This window comes from Lipotes vexillifer, unplaced genomic scaffold (genome assembly GCF_000442215.2).
Source record: "Lipotes vexillifer unplaced genomic scaffold, Lipotes_vexillifer_v1.1 scaffold147, whole genome shotgun sequence".
NCBI classification, from domain to species: Eukaryota; Metazoa; Chordata; class Mammalia; order Artiodactyla; family Lipotidae; genus Lipotes; species Lipotes vexillifer.
This window is the reverse complement of record NW_006778796.1, coordinates 4917578-4936888: the sequence shown is the minus strand read 5'-3', so window position 1 is coordinate 4936888 and position 19311 is coordinate 4917578. Positions and strand designations below refer to the sequence as shown.

Below are 19311 nucleotides of genomic sequence, written 5' to 3'. Positions count from 1 at the left end.
GCTTTCCTGCCATCAGCCATTTTCTATTCGGCAATATTGGTTGAGTGCCGGCCAGGCACTGTCCTGGGCACTGGGGACAGACTGATGGACAGGGCAAAGGCCCTGCTCTTTTACAGGGAAAGCAAACAAAAGAGAAGAAAACGAGAGAAAAGTTTCAGGTAGTATGCTCAGGACGAAAAGAAACAAAGCAGAGTAAAAGGACCAGGACGATGGTAGTGGGGAAACAGAGACTATTTTTTTCTGGGCAGGTGTCTATGGTGACAAGGAAGGATATCCTGGCAGAAGCCACAGCATGCAAGGCCCAAGGGCTGGAGTGTGGCCAGCATGTTCAACAAGGAGCAAGGATCATGCGGCTGCAGCAGAGTGACTGGGTGAAGTGCAGACTACGTGCGTGAAGAGGCGGTCAGGGGCAGGTGACGTAGTGGTCTATAGGCGGGAGTGGCCCTTTGAGTGAAGTGGAGGCCACTGGAGGGTTCTGAGCATGACTGATGCTTTTAAAAGGTGACTGGCGGTCTACGGCGAATGTGCTCCCGGTATGTAAGAGCGGAAGCCCAGAGACCACACAGGATGCCAATGCCATAATCCAGACCAGGCCTAACGGTGGCTGAGCCAGAATGGTACTCGGAGAAACAGTGAAACGGTCAGACTGGAGATCAGTTTTGAAGACAGCACCAACCCTAACCCTAACAAGACTTTGTCATGGGATTACTGCAAAAAGAGAAGCAACTGACATGGTTCTAATACAACTCAAAATAATTTTAACTCTATCTTTAACTGAAAACATTCTGTTTTAAAGATGTAGGAATTACTTATATTGAAGCCAGACTGCAAAAAGAGATAAACCCCCCCAAATTTACATTGCAACGTATTTAAATTTTTTTCTTTTAACGAATCCTTTTATAACCAAATTTTATCCTACCCCTGAAAATTTATTTTCTTAATTCCCTTTTTGTTTTCTCATGTGTAATTAAAAGGAAAGTTAATGGAATAACAGTGCTAGAGACCCCAATTTCAAAAGGCTGGGTCAATCCACTAGGTGCTTGATAGGTACTTGTTAAACAGAAATGCACACAGAATCACCAAAAAAAACCCCAAAGGCTTTAAAGTAATTCAAATGTTTTACCCAAAACACAAGACTCCAAATGAAATTAGGTTACTTAAAAACAATGCATCTGAATTTTAAGGACTACATAAAGTTATAAAAAAAGTTCTAGATGCTAAGGATAAAGTATTTATTTTTATATAAGACATTCATAAAGGATTACCTGTCTTAAATAAAGTTACACTAAACTATGATTATTCTTCACAAAACCAGATTTTAAAAGTATAACTCTTTTCCCAACTTTCCTGAAAAATATTTGACACACATCACTGTAAAAATTTAAGGTGTACAGCACAATGGTCTGATTTACATCTATTGTGAAATAAGCCACAATAGGTTTAGTGAACATCCATCATCTCATACAGATACAAGAAGAAGAAAAGGTCTCCTGTGATGAGAACTCCGAGGGTCTACTCTCTTAACAACTCTCTATCATATGGCGATGGTAACCATAGTCACCATGTTGCACATTATATCCCTAGTACTTATTTGTACCTTTTGACCACCTTCCTCCCTCCCCCACCTCTGGTAACCACAAGTCTATTCTTTTCTATGCTGATGCCACATGTAAGATCATACAGCATTTGTCTTTCTCTGACTTATTTCACCTAACATAATGCCTTTAGAGTCCATCCATGTTGTCACAAATGGTAGGATTTCTGCATTTTTCATGGCTCAGTAATATTCCATTGTTTATATATACCACATGTTCTTTATCCATTCATCCATCCACGGACACTTCCATGTCTTGGCTATTGTAAATAATGCTTCTATGAACATGGGGTGCAGATATGTTTCAGAGTTAGTGTTTTTGTTTCCTTTGGATATATATTCAGAAGTAGAACTGCTGGATCATATGGTAGATCTATTTTTAATTTTTTGAAGAACCTCCATACTGTTTTCCATAGTAGCTATACCAATTCATAACCCCACCAACAGTGCGAAAGGGTTCCCTTTTCTCTACATCCACATTTATCTCGTCTTTTTGATGATGGCCATTCAAACAGGCATGAGCTAATATCTCACTGTGGTTTTGATTTGCATTTCCCTAATGACTAATGATGTTGAGCAACTTTTCATGTACCTGTTAGCCATTTGTATATCTTCTTTGGGAAAACATCTATTCAGGTCCTTTGCCCATTTTTTAATTAGATTTGGGTTTTTTTGCAATTGAGTTGTATGAGTTCTTTATACATTTTGGATATCAACCTCTTATCAGATATATTGTTTGCAAATATTTTTTCCCAGTCCATTGGTTGTCTTTTCACTTTGTTGATATGTTTTTCACCACTGCCAGAGTTGCTTAAAAAAAAACAGTAAGTACCTGGCACAGATATAGAATCCTCTGCACACCTGTGACAACTGCTCTAACGATCTGAGGTCCAGGTCGCTCGACACCACCCATCGGAAGATGTACATCAGGACCTCCATCGGCAGCGCTGCAAAGGAAACTATCCTCTCAGTGACTCTCCTTCCTATACATCACTCTGCTATCACGTTCTCTGTGCAGATATCTTTATGTATTCCTTAAATTTTATAAACCGCACCTTCAGTACTGCTCAGAGCTACAGCACAAGTATATTTAACTACCCAGAAATAATAATGGTTCCTAACATCAAGACACAAAATATCTTTGTTTTTTCAGTATTGAACAGATCTGAAGGTATTTTTATAAAGTACCCCTTTCCCTTGGAAGATCATTTCATCATCAAGATACATAAAAATAGGTATGTTAGAAAAATAGTCTAGTATGTATGCGTGTGTATGCATTTGTTAACATTAAAAAATGATTTCCATATCCTTGGAAATTTTCAATTGTCCTCCTCTGGAAAGTCCCATAGCTAAGTAAACAACATTTAACATACGAAAAGAAAAAAAAAACATCAATGTTTAAACATTCAGCCCATCTCAGGACTACCGTCCAACTTGGCTGAAGTGCCTGATGGTGCCATTGTTCCTCCAGTTTTCTGAGGGCCGCCCCAACTCGCACATTCACCCTCACAGAGCATCACTGAAAAAAGAATAGCACCCCTATTTTTTTTTTTTTTTTTTTGCGGTACGCGGGCCTCTCACTGTTGTGGCCTCTCCCGTTGCGGAGCACAGGCTCCGGACACGCAGGCTCAGTGGCCATGGTTCACGGGCCCAGCCGCTCCGCGGCATGTGGGATCTTCCCGGACTGGGGCACGAACCCGTGTCCCCTGTATCGGCAGGCAGACTCTCAACCACTGCGCCACCAGGGAAGCCCAAGAATGGCACCCTTTAACAACTGTGCTACAAACTCCACTCTACTTCGGATCTTGAAAAGCTTATCAGTATGCACAAATTAATTACAATTAGATCTCCCACCATACTTTGAACTAGAGCAACTGTCTTGACAAGCTATCTGACCTTGTAAGTTTGGAAAACGTAAATCTAAGGAAAAGTATTTCTCACTGAGTTATAACGACCATGAAGTCACACCTGATATGTGAGTCTGACTGCTCTCAAGTTCGGGCTGACACAGTTTGAGCACAGACTCCTGAAACGTGAGCTGCTGCTGGAAGTAGGACAGGAGGTCTGCCATCTTGCTGTCATCATCAGTATCTTCGATGCTGAGAAAATAAGGGAGGTGAGTGAACGCAGTGCCACAGTCTACACAACACAGCTTAGAAAATGATTTTCCACAGTACTTTCAAAATCTGCTTTAGAAAAAGTCATCCAAAAGCAAACTTCTTACTACTTTTTTTTTATATGATAAATGGTTACCCTGCCTTGCAAAGGAGTACCATACCAACTTTTTGAAGAAAAAGCTTCAGCAATTTTAATTCCTACAGAGAAAGAATTAAAATTTTTAGATACAGGTGTTGAGATTTAATTAATTAGTTTTATGGCAAATAGAGATTTCATGAATTAGTAAAAAGATACTTTCAAATGATTTTTTAAAATCTTATGTAAATATATCCTTTCAAGTGACCATAATCCATTGTAACTGGATAAAAATAAAATATACAAATGTTATCTGAGGTGCTTACTTACCAAGGGTTTTCTAACGTATGTGCCTTATCACCCTACCTTTAGAGAGGAAAATATGTAATTTTAAAAAGCAGGGTCCACAAATAATTTATCAGTATAAACAAATACATAGTTAGAGTTCTAGAAAAATATATAGCTTTCCGTTTTTGCTAACAGTAACCTTAAAAATGATCAGACTTACAAAAAGGTTGGATGAGGATAAAGTTAGAAAACCAGGATGGGCTTATTATAAGACAACAAAGGGCACATGCGGCTGAGGCTAGATGGACTGCAGGGCTATGCTATCAGCTTTTTACAGAAGGCAAAAAAAACAGCTGGGGCTTTTAGGGCCTGTTAAGTCTGATAAGAAAATAAACTGTACCCTTAAAGAACTTTCATAGCATCTGGGTTTGTGTAACAGGACGGGAGAGAAAGAAATGTTTCTTTAATGTTTTAATACAACCTTTCTTAACAGCCCTTGGCGTCTATTTATACAACTGGCTAAGAGCTGGGTCTAAAGGACTCTACCCAAATTTAAAGAAGGTTTAGAAAAAGCCCAAATGAGTCCTTTTGAGTATGAACTACCTCACATTATTAAATCTAATTTAGGGAACAATATTGTTAGCCCCAGACAGACAATAAATGCTGACTTCATCAGGATTTTTTTAATATGGCTTAGCCAAAGCTTAAGTGTTAATACTATAAGCAGTTAAACAGCACTGGCGATCAGCGTTAAGTTATCGATAAAGGTAACCTCTTAATTGTTTCATGGCAGAAGTGATATAATATCTCATCACCAAAATTCTATTTTTCTATGTACTGCTCATTTTAAACCTGACATCCTCTTGTGGGGACAGACTCCCTTCCCTTCTAATATAAGCTTTGGGAGAGAGAGGGGTTAAGCCAATACAATTTTATAATTGTTTTACACACAGCTTCAAAAGTATTAGCTTAAAAATATGTTCTCTTGGTCTCTGTCCATATAAACAGTCAATGCTACTCCATGACCGTGATGCCAATGGCATCTGTATGATGAAACACGGTTTCTTTGGTTTCTTTTAGGAGCACTTATGTCCGGCCCGTGTTTTTAAATAAATGTTACAGTCTTAACAGTATTCTATCTACAACAAAGTCTGGTTAGAGTCCAGCATTTTCCTAATAAAAAGTCTTTTAAAAAATGTATTATTTCAAACGGATACAAAAGGAGAAAGACTAGTGTAATAAAACACTATGTACCCAATTTCAACCATTAACATTTTTCAGGCTTGCCCTGATCACGTTTTAATAGTTTTGACTTTATAGGTTTCAGAAAGTTGAAATGTGTCCTTTAATTTACTCCTTTCAGTAATCACGGCTTTTATTAAAAAAAAAAAAAAAACTCTTTCATCACCTAATTTTTGTTACACCTGTTTAAAATATGCATTTCTATACTTTACTCTTAAAATTTCCCTAATTAAAAACTTTCTACAACTTTATAAACAAGTCTTTATATTAAAGACTATCTAACAACAGAATTAGCACCGTCTTCTTATCATTATCATGTTAAGAGTCAACAGGGCAAAGACGCTTAACTTTAACAAACTCTATATATTACTGTCTATCAAATTATGTACGCACTAGCTGTTTCCAACGCCATCACCATCTGGAGACCGGGTATAAGTAATCTTGAACTCTATATCAGGTACAAGTTGCATAGCCCTACGATAAAACTTGATGGCTAAAAGAAAAAATAAAGCTAAATTAGCTATGACCACACATTTTTGTCATTTCCTCTGATTACCCTAACTGTGGTTTAATTTGGTAACTTTCTTTATAAACAGCCAAATTCCCTTTTTCTACATGCAACAGTAGCAGTGAGCAAACTTATTTCCAAACCCTACTAGTGAGAAATAATCTTTTTCTAAAGCTCACATGTTACAGAAACTTAAGATGTTGCATTTTACATCTTTTCCCTCTGCCTCTCACATATTGTCAGAAATGATCTTATATGCGGCTGTCTTTCTCTGTGCTTTGAAAATGCCACTGCTGCAGCCCCAACAAAAACACCTTTAACAAACTTCTTCCTAGGATGCAGAGTTGAGGAAAATCAAATGTTTCCTCCTGAGCAGAATAAGGAGAAGGGTTTTTTGGAATTTATTGGAATTTAGTCTTCAAATCCAACTTCCTTTAGTCTAGTTGCCTCTTATTTAGCTAAGTAACCTATAAAACCTGTTTTTAAATCAATCTGCTGGCCAGGTGGTTTAGAACTAGAACACGAGCAGCCTCTCCCACAGAGACATACCACAGAACTTGGGGCTGCAGAAGCCAACTAGTTCTTTCCCCACAGATGAAGTCCACTCACTTCAGTCCACTCTGCCATGTTCTGCTGCTCTGGGGGAGGGACTGTAAACTACGTGGAGACAGGAATGTCACAGCCTAATAAAGACTGTGGCGGGATATCACCATTTGGGCCCTTTTCATATCTCAGAGTGAAAAAACCCCTAGAAGAAACTTGCAAATAAATGTAGTAATTTTGAAAATGTTATTTCGGGGGCATTTTCAAACCACTCAAGTGCTAGCAATTTTTTCCATGCCCCAATCAACAGCTTTTCTATCAGGAAATGAAAGCCTAATTACAAACCTAATCTGGTAAACAGCCCCACCACTTGGTTTACTTACACATTTCTACTGGCCTAATAAAAGAGACAATTAAGGCCGACGAGTATTCCTTCTCTAAAATGTACATTAGAATTTAGAAAGCATGTACATGTTCCTCCATCTATGCTTCAGTCTCCTCCTCTGAAATAACGTTCACCTATAAAAGGAGCATATCCTATTTTTTCAATGGCATATCCTGCTATTTTTCAATAAGCAACAGTATTTTTAAGACTTTAATAATGAAGAATAAATACTAAACCCTAAATGTAGAAAAAGGTTATTTTACTAATCCTACCAATACGATGTTTCTCAGCAATATTTTTTGGAAAGAGACAGGTTATATAAAAATACAATTTTTATTTTTTTAAAGTCAATATCAAATATAGAGACTGATGTTCTGTATAAATATATTCTATTTTAAAAAAATATTGGTGAATAGCAAAGAGTTCTTATTCAAAACTGTCAAGACAAGACGATCCTGGGGCCTGAGTTTCTACCTTCATAGAGAGCTCCGTTTTGTTCTTCTTCTACTGCTTTCAGGAAGAGTTCTCGAGCCTATAAAAATAAACAGTGAAAAACAATTTCTGAAAATCTGTACTAAAAATGAGTGTGGGTGGTAGAAGGATAGCCTTTACAACAAATGGTGCTGCAACAGTTAGACATCCACAGGCAAAACAATGAATGTCAACCTCAACTTCACGGCTTACATAAAAAGTGACTCGAAAATGGATCAAGGACTTAAAAGTGAAACTTTAAAAACTTTTAGAAAAAAAAGAAAGAAAGAAAATCTGGGAGACTTGGGCGAGGAGTTCTTATACTTGACACCAAAAGCACAATCTATAAAAGGAAAAACTGATAAATTAAACTTCATCAAAATTAAAACTTTTGCTCTGTGAAATTCCCTGTTAAGAGGATGAAAAGGGCTTCCCTGGTGGCGCAGTGGTTGAGAGTCCGCCTGCTGACGCAGGGGACCCGGTCCGGGAAGATCCCACATGCTGCGGAGCAGCTGGGCCCGTGAGCCATGGCCGCTGAGCCTGTGCGTCCGGAGCCTGTGCTCCGCAACGGGAGAGGCCACAACAGTGAGAGGCCCGCGTACCGGAAAAAAAAACAAAAAAAAAGAAAAAGGATTAAAAGACAAGCTACAAAGTGAAAGAATTTACAAGCCACATATTCAACAAAGGACTTGTATTTGGAATACATAAAGAACTCTTAAAACCCAACAGTAAAAACATGAGCAATCCAATCAGAAAAGACAAACAGGTATTTCACAGAGGGGCATATGAAGATGGGGAACAGCACATGGAAAGATATTCAACATCATTAGCCATTAGGGAGATACAAATTAAAATCACAAGGAGGTATCATTACACACCTATCAGAATGGCTAAAATTAAAAAGTAATGACATGGGCTTCCCTGGTGGCAAGTGGTTGAGAGTCCGCCTGCCGATGCAGGGGACACGGGTTTGTGCCCTGGTCCGGGAAGATCCCACATGCTGCAGAGCGGCTGGGCCTGTGAGCCATGGCCGCTGAGCCTGCGCGTCCGGAGCCTGTGCTCTGCAACAGGAGAGGCCACACAGTGAGAGGCCCACGGACCGCAAAAAACAAACAAACAAACGAAAAAGTAATGACAACTCTAAATGGTGATGGGGATGTGAAGACACTGGATCACTCATACACTGCTGGAGGGAAAATGGTGCAGACACTCTGGAAAACAGTTTGCAGTTTCTTTTAATCAAACATGCACTTACCATACAACTTAGCAATTGCACTCTTAGGCCAGAGGGATGAAAACTCATGTTCATGCAAAAACCTGCATGTGAATATTCATAGCAGTTCTAGTAATAATAGCCCCAAACTGGAAAAAACCCAAATGTCCCTCGACAGGTGAGTGGTCAAACAAAGTGGGGTACGTGAACACCACGCAACACAACTGAGCGGTAAAAAGCAACAAACTACTGACACAAACAACAACTGGGACGGACCTCAAAGGAATTAAACAACACTTTTTGAATATCAAAATTATAGAAATGGAGGCCAGAGTAGGGGCTGCCAGTGGTTAGGAATGGCTGGGGAGGAGGTGGGGAAGAGAGCGTATAACTATCAAGGTAGCAAGAGGGAGCCCTGTGGTGACAAAACAGTTCTGTATCTTGATTGTGGTGATGGTTACATGAAGCTACACGGCTAATTGCAGAGAACTATTTATACACATACACACAGTGAAGTGCTTGGAAACCCGAATAAGCTCTGTGGACTGTACCAAGGTCTACTTCCTAGAAGTCTAGCTACGGAAGGTGTCACCATCAAGGGAGGACAGGAAGGGTGCACAGGACTCCCCCGTGCTATGAACCTGTGATTATTTCAAAATTAAAATGAAACAAAACAAATATGGAAGTTTTTAGTTATCATGGTAATGTCGATTATTAAATGGCAAATTTTTGTAAAGAAAAACTTGGGTCTGATGGTATGAAGATGACAACCCCTGTGGAGTAACAGGATACAGTCAGCCCTCCACATCCCTCTCTCTGCATCCTCGGATTCAACCAACTGCAGATCAAAAATACTTGAAAAGAATTCCACAAAGTTCTGAAAAGCAAGACCTGAATTTGCTGCGCACTGGTAACTATTTACTCAGCATTTACACTGTACTTACAACTATTTACAGAGCATTTACATTGTACTAGGTATTACAAGTAATCTAGAGATGATTTAAAGTATACTGGAGGATGTGCATGGTTATACGCAAATGCTACACCGTTTCATACAAGGAAGGTGAGCATCCCCGGACACGGAGGGACAAAAGTTGTGAAAACTGAAATGGTGGGTTGTGTGTACTTTGTGTGAACAAGCACTAGGAAAGAGGTGAACCATTAGAAAGCATTCAAAATTTTCCAGGATAAGGAAGTAATTACTGCATCACTATAAATCTGTTCAACTCAAAATATAACAAAATATTGCATTATGACCTTTGGGAGGGTGTTAACATTTGAACCAGTTTTTTCCCCTTTCGGGCTTCTGTTAACAGATTCAGAGGCATCTGTCTTTTAGACCAGGTGAATCTCAGGGGTGTCTATTACCAAAGAGTTCCGGCAAGACTGTATACCTGCAGGAAAGAAGGAGTAATGTGTCATCCAAAGGCCTACAAAAAGTGGTGAGGGGGGCTTCCCTGGTGGTGCAGTGGTTGAGGGTCCGCCTGCCGATGCAGGGGACGCGGGTTCGTGCCCCGGTCTGGGAGGATCCCACGTGCCGCGGGGCGGCTGGGCCCGTGAGCCGTGGCCGCTGAGCATGAGCGTCCAGAAGCCTGTGCTCTGCAACGGGAGAGGCCACAGCAGTGAGAGGCCCGCGTACCGCAAAATAAATAAATAAAAGAAAGAAAAAAAAAAAGTGGTGAGGGATGGACACCCTGGCACACTTGTCACCATCTTTCCAAGTACAACGCCCCTAACACTTAACTTTTCTTCTTTTGCCAGCTCCTGCTTTCCTCTGGTGTCCGCTGCTCTCAGTGAAGAGCCTCTCGTTGCTCTCCAAGGTCGAGATTCTAAACTGCTCGAGCCTCCACCTGGGGCAAGTTCAAACATCCACTGAGCTCGGAACCTCTGGAGTTGTGCCTGAGGGAAGAAGAATGTTTCAGGACCCACCAAGGAAGAGAAGCTCAACTCTGGAACAATCTGTCAATAGGTCCAACACCGATGTCCACACATATACATATGCTAAGATAAGAAAACACTGTCTTTAAATTATTAAATTACTGAATACTACCATTAAATACCTGTTATCTTCTAAGATAATTTTTTTGCCTAAGACTTTGAAGAAATCGTGAAATTTTGCCTAAAATAAGATTCTCTATACAGGAGAAATCTAATGGTATGAGTAAATCAAATTTTAATTGGAATCGAAAATGTAAGCCATCACTTAGGGACTGAACTTAGATGCTTTCAAACATTTCTTCCCTTGGAATACATCACCTCAAAATCCTGTAGGTGAGCCCCAAGTCTTTCTTTTAATAACCTTTTTCTTTTTTAAAAGAAATTATTTTTTCTAATACATATCATTAAAAAGAATCTAAACATAGAAAAAGTGAAACCCCCTCTGTGGCGGGCTCTGCTGTGCTGCCCAGACCCCCCCATTAGGAACTGCTGGGAGTGCCACAGAAGAACAGCCCTCAGCCCTCGCCCTGCGGTAGGGCCTTAGGGAGACCACACCCCTTCCCAGGTGCTCCCCACCCAACAACTGATCAACGAGAGTGATCAAAGACCCCGCTCTGAAAGGTCATTCTTCCCCCGCTCTGAGGAAGTCCTCAGAACTTTCGCAGAATTAACTGAGCTGGTCCACTGAGACTGCAGAGCAGTCCAGCTCCCCCAACCCACTCCGGCTTCCCTCCTGCCTCCCTGGCACAGGTGCTGACTCGAACCCAACCTGGGATGCCCTTCCCCGCAAAGAAGAACATTGGTAATTGGATTGTATATATTAGTGGCTTTTTAAAAAAAGAGTACAGATTTAAAACATGAAAGCTTTTAATAATTTTTCTCTACATTCTGCACACTGCTTTGACTCCCACCTTCCTATTACGAATGTAACACATATACCTCTGACTTAAACATGTTGGATCTTAGTTCCCTGACCAGGGATCGAACCCGAGCCCCCTGCATTGGAAGCACGGAGTCTTAACCACTGGACCACCAGGGAAGTCCTAGCAGCACTCTTAACACCTACTAGATGGTGCACTCCAAATGCACAAGTATTATAAAGATTACAAATTCAGTAAGAAGCACTTAACTAACTACAATGAATATTTTTCTATTTCGATGCACAAAGCTTTACCCTATCCTTTTAAACGGCTGCAGAATATTTCACTGTATGGATGCATCATTACTTAATACAAGTGATGGATATTTAGGTTGTACTCCATTTTTCCATATAAACAATGCCACAATAAACATTTTTGTATGTGTATATTACTCATTTCCACTATTATTTCCTTAGGATTAATTTCCTAGAAGTAGGATTCCTGGTTCAAAGGGAATGTATGTTTTTCATTTTGATCCATATTGCTAATCTTCCCTGCAAAAAAGCTGTAGCAACTTATGCTTTCATGTATACTGCGTGAGTGTTCTCAGAGCCTGGACAGCAATAGGCATTATTCACTAATCTGATCTTTTTTTAAAAAAAAATTCTTTGCTGATTTAATTTGGGTTTTTTGGGTTTTTTTGGGGGTTTTTTTGCGGTACACGGCCCTCTCACTGTTGTGGCCTCTCCCGTTGCGGAGCACAGGCTCCGGACGCGCAGGCTCAGTGGCCATGGCTCACGGGCCCAGCTGCTCCGCGGCATGTGGGATCTTCCCGGACCGGGGTACAACAAACCCGCATCCCCTGCATCGTCAGGTGGACACTCAACCACTGCGCCACCAGGGAAGCCCTTAATTTGTATTTTTAAAAAATTATTAGTGAGGCTGATTATCTCTTCTAATGTTTCATAAATATTTATATTAATTTTTTCCATTAGTTATCCATTCCTATCTTTCTATCCTATGTTGTTACTACTTTTATAAGGATGTTACATCTGTATCAGAGATATTAATCCTCTTCCCCTAGATGGTAAATAGTTTTTCCAGTTAATTATTTCTCTTGATTTAGGAGGTCTTTTGCTATATATGGGTTTTAAACTTTTAGGTGGTCAAATCTGTCAATCTTTTTCTTTAAGGTGATGGGTTTTAGTCATGCTTATGCCTTGGTTTGAACACTTTAAACCCACATATTGAATTATACAGCAGCAATTATTGATATTCCTTTTTACAGAAAAAGAAATCTATAACATAGTTATAACTTAAGTATTCTAAAAACCGGTATGAAGATACAGCTACATTCAATGCAAATAAGAACCTATGAATCTTCATAATTATGACCAACTCCTGCTTATGTACGGAAAGCAACAGAATAAGAACTAAATGCACAAATGAAGAAACATGCCTGCAAATCTGTCTCAGCAGGGCGTTCGTTCTCACCATCATCTCCTGCCCTGACAGCGTCGGAATGACAATCTTCCTCAGCTTCTGCCTGAGTAGGGGAAAGCAAACAATGCTCAGGAATAAGCAAACACTGGTTTCCCTCGGTAACCTACATCTCCTATTCAGCTACCTGCCCAGTGAAACACATAGCTGCCTCTCTCTAAATATCTTCTTCACAGGTAAGTTAAGTGATTCCAGTCAGAAAAGTCTGATACTTTAATTTTTTAATACTGTAGAATAAACAACTTCACTGGGCTCCAGCTTAAAATGTTTTGGTAGGTGGTTAAAAAGAACAACTTTGCTTCAGAAAATAAGTTGGTGGTATAGAGTTCAAATAGTTTTTGTTTCATGGATCTCTTAAGACCATATATAGCCCATATATGGTTATCCCTTCTTTACACAAACTGGAATGTTATTAATGTGTGAATGACCTTAGTCTAATAATATTTTAAATGTACTAGAAAAGCTCATTCAAATCAAAGACATGTAAGAGTGAAGGTTTTTGTAAAGAAGCTCCTTCCATTTTTTTTTTTTTATAAATCCAGATTTGCATATATTGGATTGACTTAAAGTGGAATAAAGCTGGGCTGGAACTACTGTGCACGGCTTGGGACTTAATAGAAGCCTCAGGTCAGTTTCCTTCCATTTTATCCTTTTATTCTCCATAAATGTTTGCTAAATAAAACTGGATCCTATGTTCCAGTGAAAATGAAATGTTGCCTAGGTGCGGTCTATTACCTAACACACTTATTAGCAAATAAGACCTGCTCAACACTTCAAGTATTCAGTCCTATAAACAAATGTGGCAATCAGGGAAGTGACTTTGAAGGTTAGAAATAAAAATAATAAAACCTATTTAACTTCACTCATTCTAAACACGGTAAGTTTTACAATTGCCAATTTGGGTTGTTACTTGTTCCCAGGACTAAAATGTCTGTATTAACACCTATCTTTGAACACAGCAACCAGATATACTTGCACTACCTCATAGCACAACACAAACAAGGCTGGCTCCCTATCTTATCTCTGGCAACCAGACTTACAACAGAGGTGCCTGTGAGATGTGAACTAGTTAGTACGTGGTAAAGTGCTTGGCACCCAGGAAAGGCTAAATCAGTGAAGAAATAAAAGAGAAAGGCTGAGCCTCAGATGAATTTCCAGAAAACTGGAAAATGTGAGCATTAACGCACTGTCAAATACATTTTTTTAAGTCTCTTTAAGCTGAGAGCTTTTCCTACTCAGATCATCAGTAATGGGAAATTACACAATAAAAGGGTTTGACTTTATAGATCTAACAAGTGTATTTCTCTCTCTTCTCAAATAAGGGTCTCCTTTATTACTATAAACTCTAAGGACAGCTAATGGAAGGGGACCTTGGTCCCTGAGGTATCTCAGTAATTCAGCCTCTACCTCTAGCCCAGCAGCCCCACCAAACTGACTTCAAGAGTTCCCCCTGCTCTCTCCAGCCCCGCGCTTTGGCACACGCTGCTTTGCTCTCTGCATCTGGAATGCTGCATCCTCTTCCACTTGGCTACTTGCTACTCATCCTTCGAGATTCAGCTCAGGGATTATCCCAGTAGGAAACAAATTCTGATCCTTTCACTTGCCACTTTGGTTTTCCCATTACACTTGTGCTGGTATCACAGCACTTAAGACTTGTATTGAGATTTCATCTCTTTCGCTAGAAATTAGTGTATTGGCATCAAGATCTGAGGTCTGGCACTATGCCAGGCTGATAATAAGTGCTCCAAAAAATGAATTAACAAATAAAATGCCATGAGTATATATAATGCGTATCTCAAGGATGAGGTAAGGAGACAGGAAGCCTATAATACAGACAGCATCTTCTCCCCTGGGCTGTGTTAATAGAGCTCTCATCCACTAAGACTTTGATTTTGACAGTATGGTGACAATAACAAGAACCATTGAATTTGGGGTTTTACCATATGCTCTTCAACTCAAATACCACTTGAAATAAGTAGGTCTTTGGCTGTCGTCCAGAAATCTTCACTTTGTTTTTCATAACTGAGTTTGACCTAACATCACCTTTCACTAGAGTAGCTCATGTGTTCATCCTTTTACTGTTTTACACATGGGACTAATGAAATACAGAAAGTTAAGTGCTTAATCCTGGTCAGAGAACTATTTCTGAAAGTTTAAAAGCATAGTCAATTAGTGTTTTTCTATTCACCAAATTGACTTCATAAAATAAGTTCATTCAACCATTCGTGTATTCAATAAACACTTGGGTGTCTACTATAAGCTAATGAGTTTGGTATCATTACACTCTTGAATCACTCAACTTTAGCCAGAGATTAGTTTCTTGGAACAATTTATTTGAAGCCAAAGCAAAGCAGCATGGGGCAGAGACTACGTATGCCAACACGCAATAGCCCCATGGAATCTGCTTTGTCAATATCTGGAGCTTTGCTCAGATCCTCCATTTGGACCGCACCGACGCTGCTCGGGCCCTCACTGCCGTGAAATGGGACAAAATCCCTCCAACCCCAAGCCGCCAGGACCGCCAGCCAAAACCCTGCCCCAGGAACTGCCGCGTCCTGGGGCAGGTGCCTGCTAAACCCAGGACTACTTAAGGGGTCAGAACGGCGGCTCCATGGGCAGGCTTTTTCTTTGGTGGGGGGGCGGCTATCAACAAGTGTCTCCACTTGCCAAGGCTCCCTCCCGCTTTCAGATGTTGCGACGGCTCATCTCAATCTACGCTCGCTTTTATTAAAGAGACGAGATTTGTTCAATGCCCTCAGCAGGCCAAGAGGCATTATTCTCCGCCGTCCAGCAAACCCGCTCTGCTCACCTGGAGACCCAGCTGGGGGGCTCGGCAAGAAGGAACCCCGGGGAGCGGGCAGGGCTAACACTGTCCGCCACCCTCAGGCCAGGGCCCCAGGATGGTGGTAGCCGTGCAGCCCCCAACCCTCGCAGGTTCACCCTCTCCACGTCCCCCGGGGATCCCCGCAGGCCCGGGCCGTCCCGCCCGCCACCCGCCCGAGCTCCTCGGCGCTTTACCATGCTGGCTGGCCAGCCGGCCGCGGCCGAGGGGCTCTCGGCGCCCCCTCGGCACCGCCCCCGCGAGGAGGTGCCCCGGGAGTCCGGTGTCTACTCCTGCCGTCTGGTGCAGCGGGACTTAGCAGAGTTCTCGGTCGGAGAAGCGCACCAGGCAGCGGCAGTAACTGCGGGCCCGGCGTACGGCAGCCATTTTCGCAGGGCAGAGGGCCAGATCGCGGCGCGCTGGGGCGGCGGCCGGGGACTCGCGGAGCGCAGGGACGCCTGGGGCCCGCCGAAGCCGAGGACTGTGCGCGCACCGGAGCCTCGACCCTGCTGGAGACCCCGGACGCCGCAGCGCAGATGCACCCCTGCCGCGGAAACCTGCGCCGGCGCAGCGAGCATGCGCAGTGCTGACCCGCCGCCGCCCGCGTGGGCCGCCCTGCTCCGCTGCCCGCGCACTTCCCTGTGGAGGGCTAGGGGCGTACGCTTTCTGTGTGCGCGAGGGACGGCCCGGGTGAGGTCAGCCCGGGGTGCCGAAGGCCAAACTCAGCCTAGTATTCGGCTCAGTGAACTTACGCAAACTGGAACAGGACTTAACTCAAATTTAGAGTTGAGACCCTAAGGCAAGCGGCCCGAAGGCATCGAATTGGGTGCCCGGGACGGTCACTACACGATCCTCGGCGACTGTGGTTAGAGTCCCACTCCGGGATTGCAGGGAGACAGTTAAATTCCACTATCGTCACAGGCTGTTATAACGACTAAACTTTTTAAAGACACGGTCCTGGAGGTTGAGAAAAAGAGGCGCTCGGGAGAGTAGCGGTAGGAGAGAAAACAGCCCCCCCCCAACGCCCGTCTCACTACAGATCCCATCATGCAACGCGGGAGGACGTTGAGGCTCTACGGCTCCGAACCCCGAGTCCTGCAGAGACGGCTCCCGCGGAACCCTGGGATTTGTAGTCCGCCGTTCCGCGTAGAGCACCAGCCCTCACCTGCCTTCCGGACCCCGCTTCTTACAGCCCAAACACCTGATTTCATTTCCGCAGAAGGCACTCGTTTGTCAGGCAGTGTATTATTTTCCCACACTTTACATTGTTTTAAATACTGAATTTTGCATGCTCTCTGCTCTGTGTAAACCTAGTCTTGGGGCTTCTTACCTTCATTCAGCAAACATTTATGTAGTTTCTAAAGTTTCTATTAGGTGTGGGGTACTAAGAGTCATCAGGTTTCCAAGATCCTACTCGTGGTTCTCACGAGTTCACAAGAGTTTAAATCTCCTATCCCTTATTTTCTTTTATTGTATTTATTTAGATCTTAGTAATGCAGTACATTCTTCTTCAGAAAATAGAGGCAAAAAAAAAAAAAAGAAAAAAATGGGAGGGGTGCAGAATGGTGAGCTACAATAAGGAAGCCCCAACTGCTGTCTTTTAATATTAGAATCCGCCCTTCCGATGGGTTTTTCATTTGCATCCCAAGTTAGCTACCTATAAAAAGTACATTCTTGTTTAACGGGGACTAAAAATTTACTAGTTTTCAGTTTTTAAAAGAGACTAGGGCTTAGGTCTGTTAAGGATGATTTTCCTCCCAATGACCTCTTTTAAATTGTATTTTGAAATTTAAATCGGGAGAAAGATTAGATGTATGGATTTATAATAGAAGAAAATGTTATATGTGACTCATGAATACAAAAGATCAGTTTTGCAAATGAGGAATGGGGTATTGAAATATTTTCAGAACGAGTCTATTTCATTAAACTTGTTGAATGCTTAGTCAGTTAGCACAGATGATTTCTATTATTCTAGTAAATAAACAAAAAAGTTTAATAAAATAATAATTCGTATTTTTAACAATAAATTGAGCACCTATTTTATTAAAACGCTGTTATGTTTCATAGCTACTAATTTTCAATTTTAGGTCAGTATCCACTGTATCCACTAGGCTTCTTTACAGTGTTTTATTATCTCATCATATTATATAATACGTGGTTATAATTTTCCCGAGGCTAGGACTACTGACCTAAGCCGCTTACTAGCCCAGTGGACCCTTGTTAAAGGTAGATCAAGACAGTGCATTTGCCAGTTGCTTGGACAACTGAATTTGACTAAAACTGATCATTGTAAATACTTTAAAAATCACTTTTTCTGGGAGTAGTATATGATTTGTCAGGCTGCCTCCTGTCTCCCTATCTTTTCATTGACAATGACGTTCAATTTTCATCTGCCATATGGTTTGGGTGTTATACAGGTAAACATGAAGGTAGATAAATGTTATACGTTTGCCAAGTGGCCAGATGACCCTTTCCCAATTGAGACAGGAAGTCTAAGGAAGTTTGTCTTGTATCTTGTAGGTTTCTTCAACAGAAGCAAGAAGAAAGAGGGATTCAGGCCTTTTGCATAGATTCTTCTTAGAAAAAACAATCTTTTCGGTTCTTAGAATTCAAAAACAAAGATAGTGAGAGAAAATTGATATGAGCTGGGGAATTTAAACTCAGAGAAAGATCCACAATGTGTGAAAGGATTACTGTTTTATTAATTAAAACTGTTGCTTAGGGCAGTGTGGTTTCCCTGACCAGTAGCATCAGTACCAAAATTCTGGGGAGAGGGCCCAGCAATCTGTTTTCACAAGCTATCCCAGCGATTCTGATGCCTCCAACTAAAGCACCCTCGGCTTGGGGCAGTTATGTGAATTTAAATCGAGGACCTCGAAGCAATTTCTTTTTTTCAAAGTGGTTCAGGGCCAATCCTTATAGGATGATTTACCTCCGCAATATAACTAACGACACAAGTGACAGTGTTTAAAAAGTGTTAAGTGTTAGACTTCGTAGGACTAGTCAACACGCAGAGGACGATTCTGTAGACCATTATCCAGTCTGTTCCCCACCTAACAATCCAGTCTTCCAAACTAAAGTTGCTCACAATATAGAAACTCTTGAAGTTCAAATGGATGCTAACAGGCAGTCTGGTTTTTATTTTAAATATTTTTTATTATGGTAAAATAGATATGACGCGATTTGCCATCTTCAACCACTTTCGGTGGCACTGCAGTTACGTTTTTTAAAGCCAGGAAAGTGTGTTCACCTCGATCACCTGTAATGAGATGTCCTCCGAACGTGCATCCTCAGCCTGCACTTCTCCATCCTGATGCCCGAGGCAGCCGATCTGCAGTAAGACGAGCGTGTGGAGCTGGAGGGCCCGCTGGCAGTCGGCTGGGGCCTCAGGGACCCTGGGCTCCAGCAGGCCCCGGGTGGAGAGCGGAGCGCGCGGCTCGGCGCCCCCCGGCGGCCCGGCCGCGGTGCAGGGACGCGCGGGGCCTGCGAGGGGAGCTGCAGGGTAACTTTTCCCCGGGAAAGAGGCCGGTCGTCCCCACCAGAAGCCCTCCCTGCCTTTTGTTTGTTTTCCTGCCGGAGGCTGGAGAGCGGCCGGGTGCCCTGCCGCTCACCATGCGCGGCGCGGCCCGCGCCCCTCGGCGGCGCCCCCGGGCGTCCCTACGCGGACCCCTTGGCCCGTCCTAGCGGGGGTCGCCCTGCTCCCGCTCCTGGGCCGGTTCGGCGCCCGCCCTCCGAGAAGCCGCTCTCCCCGCAGG

The 19311-nt window shown here is 42.3% G+C and overlaps 1 protein-coding gene across 1 annotated transcript in view; it reads right to left on the bottom strand.

Annotated features, from left to right (window-relative positions):
- The window catches only part of FBXO9 (F-box protein 9), a 26798-nt gene that overhangs the window by 5358 nt on the left and 2129 nt on the right, over positions 1–19311 (bottom strand). The window contains 9 exon segments of the mRNA XM_007451946.1: positions 2427–2541; positions 3563–3693; positions 5711–5810; positions 7228–7285; positions 10175–10336; positions 12695–12781; positions 15754–15839; positions 15842–16205; positions 18807–19039. Of these exon segments, the coding sequence (XP_007452008.1) occupies positions 2427–2541; positions 3563–3693; positions 5711–5810; positions 7228–7285; positions 10175–10336; positions 12695–12781; positions 15754–15839; positions 15842–16205; positions 18807–19039 (1336 nt within the window).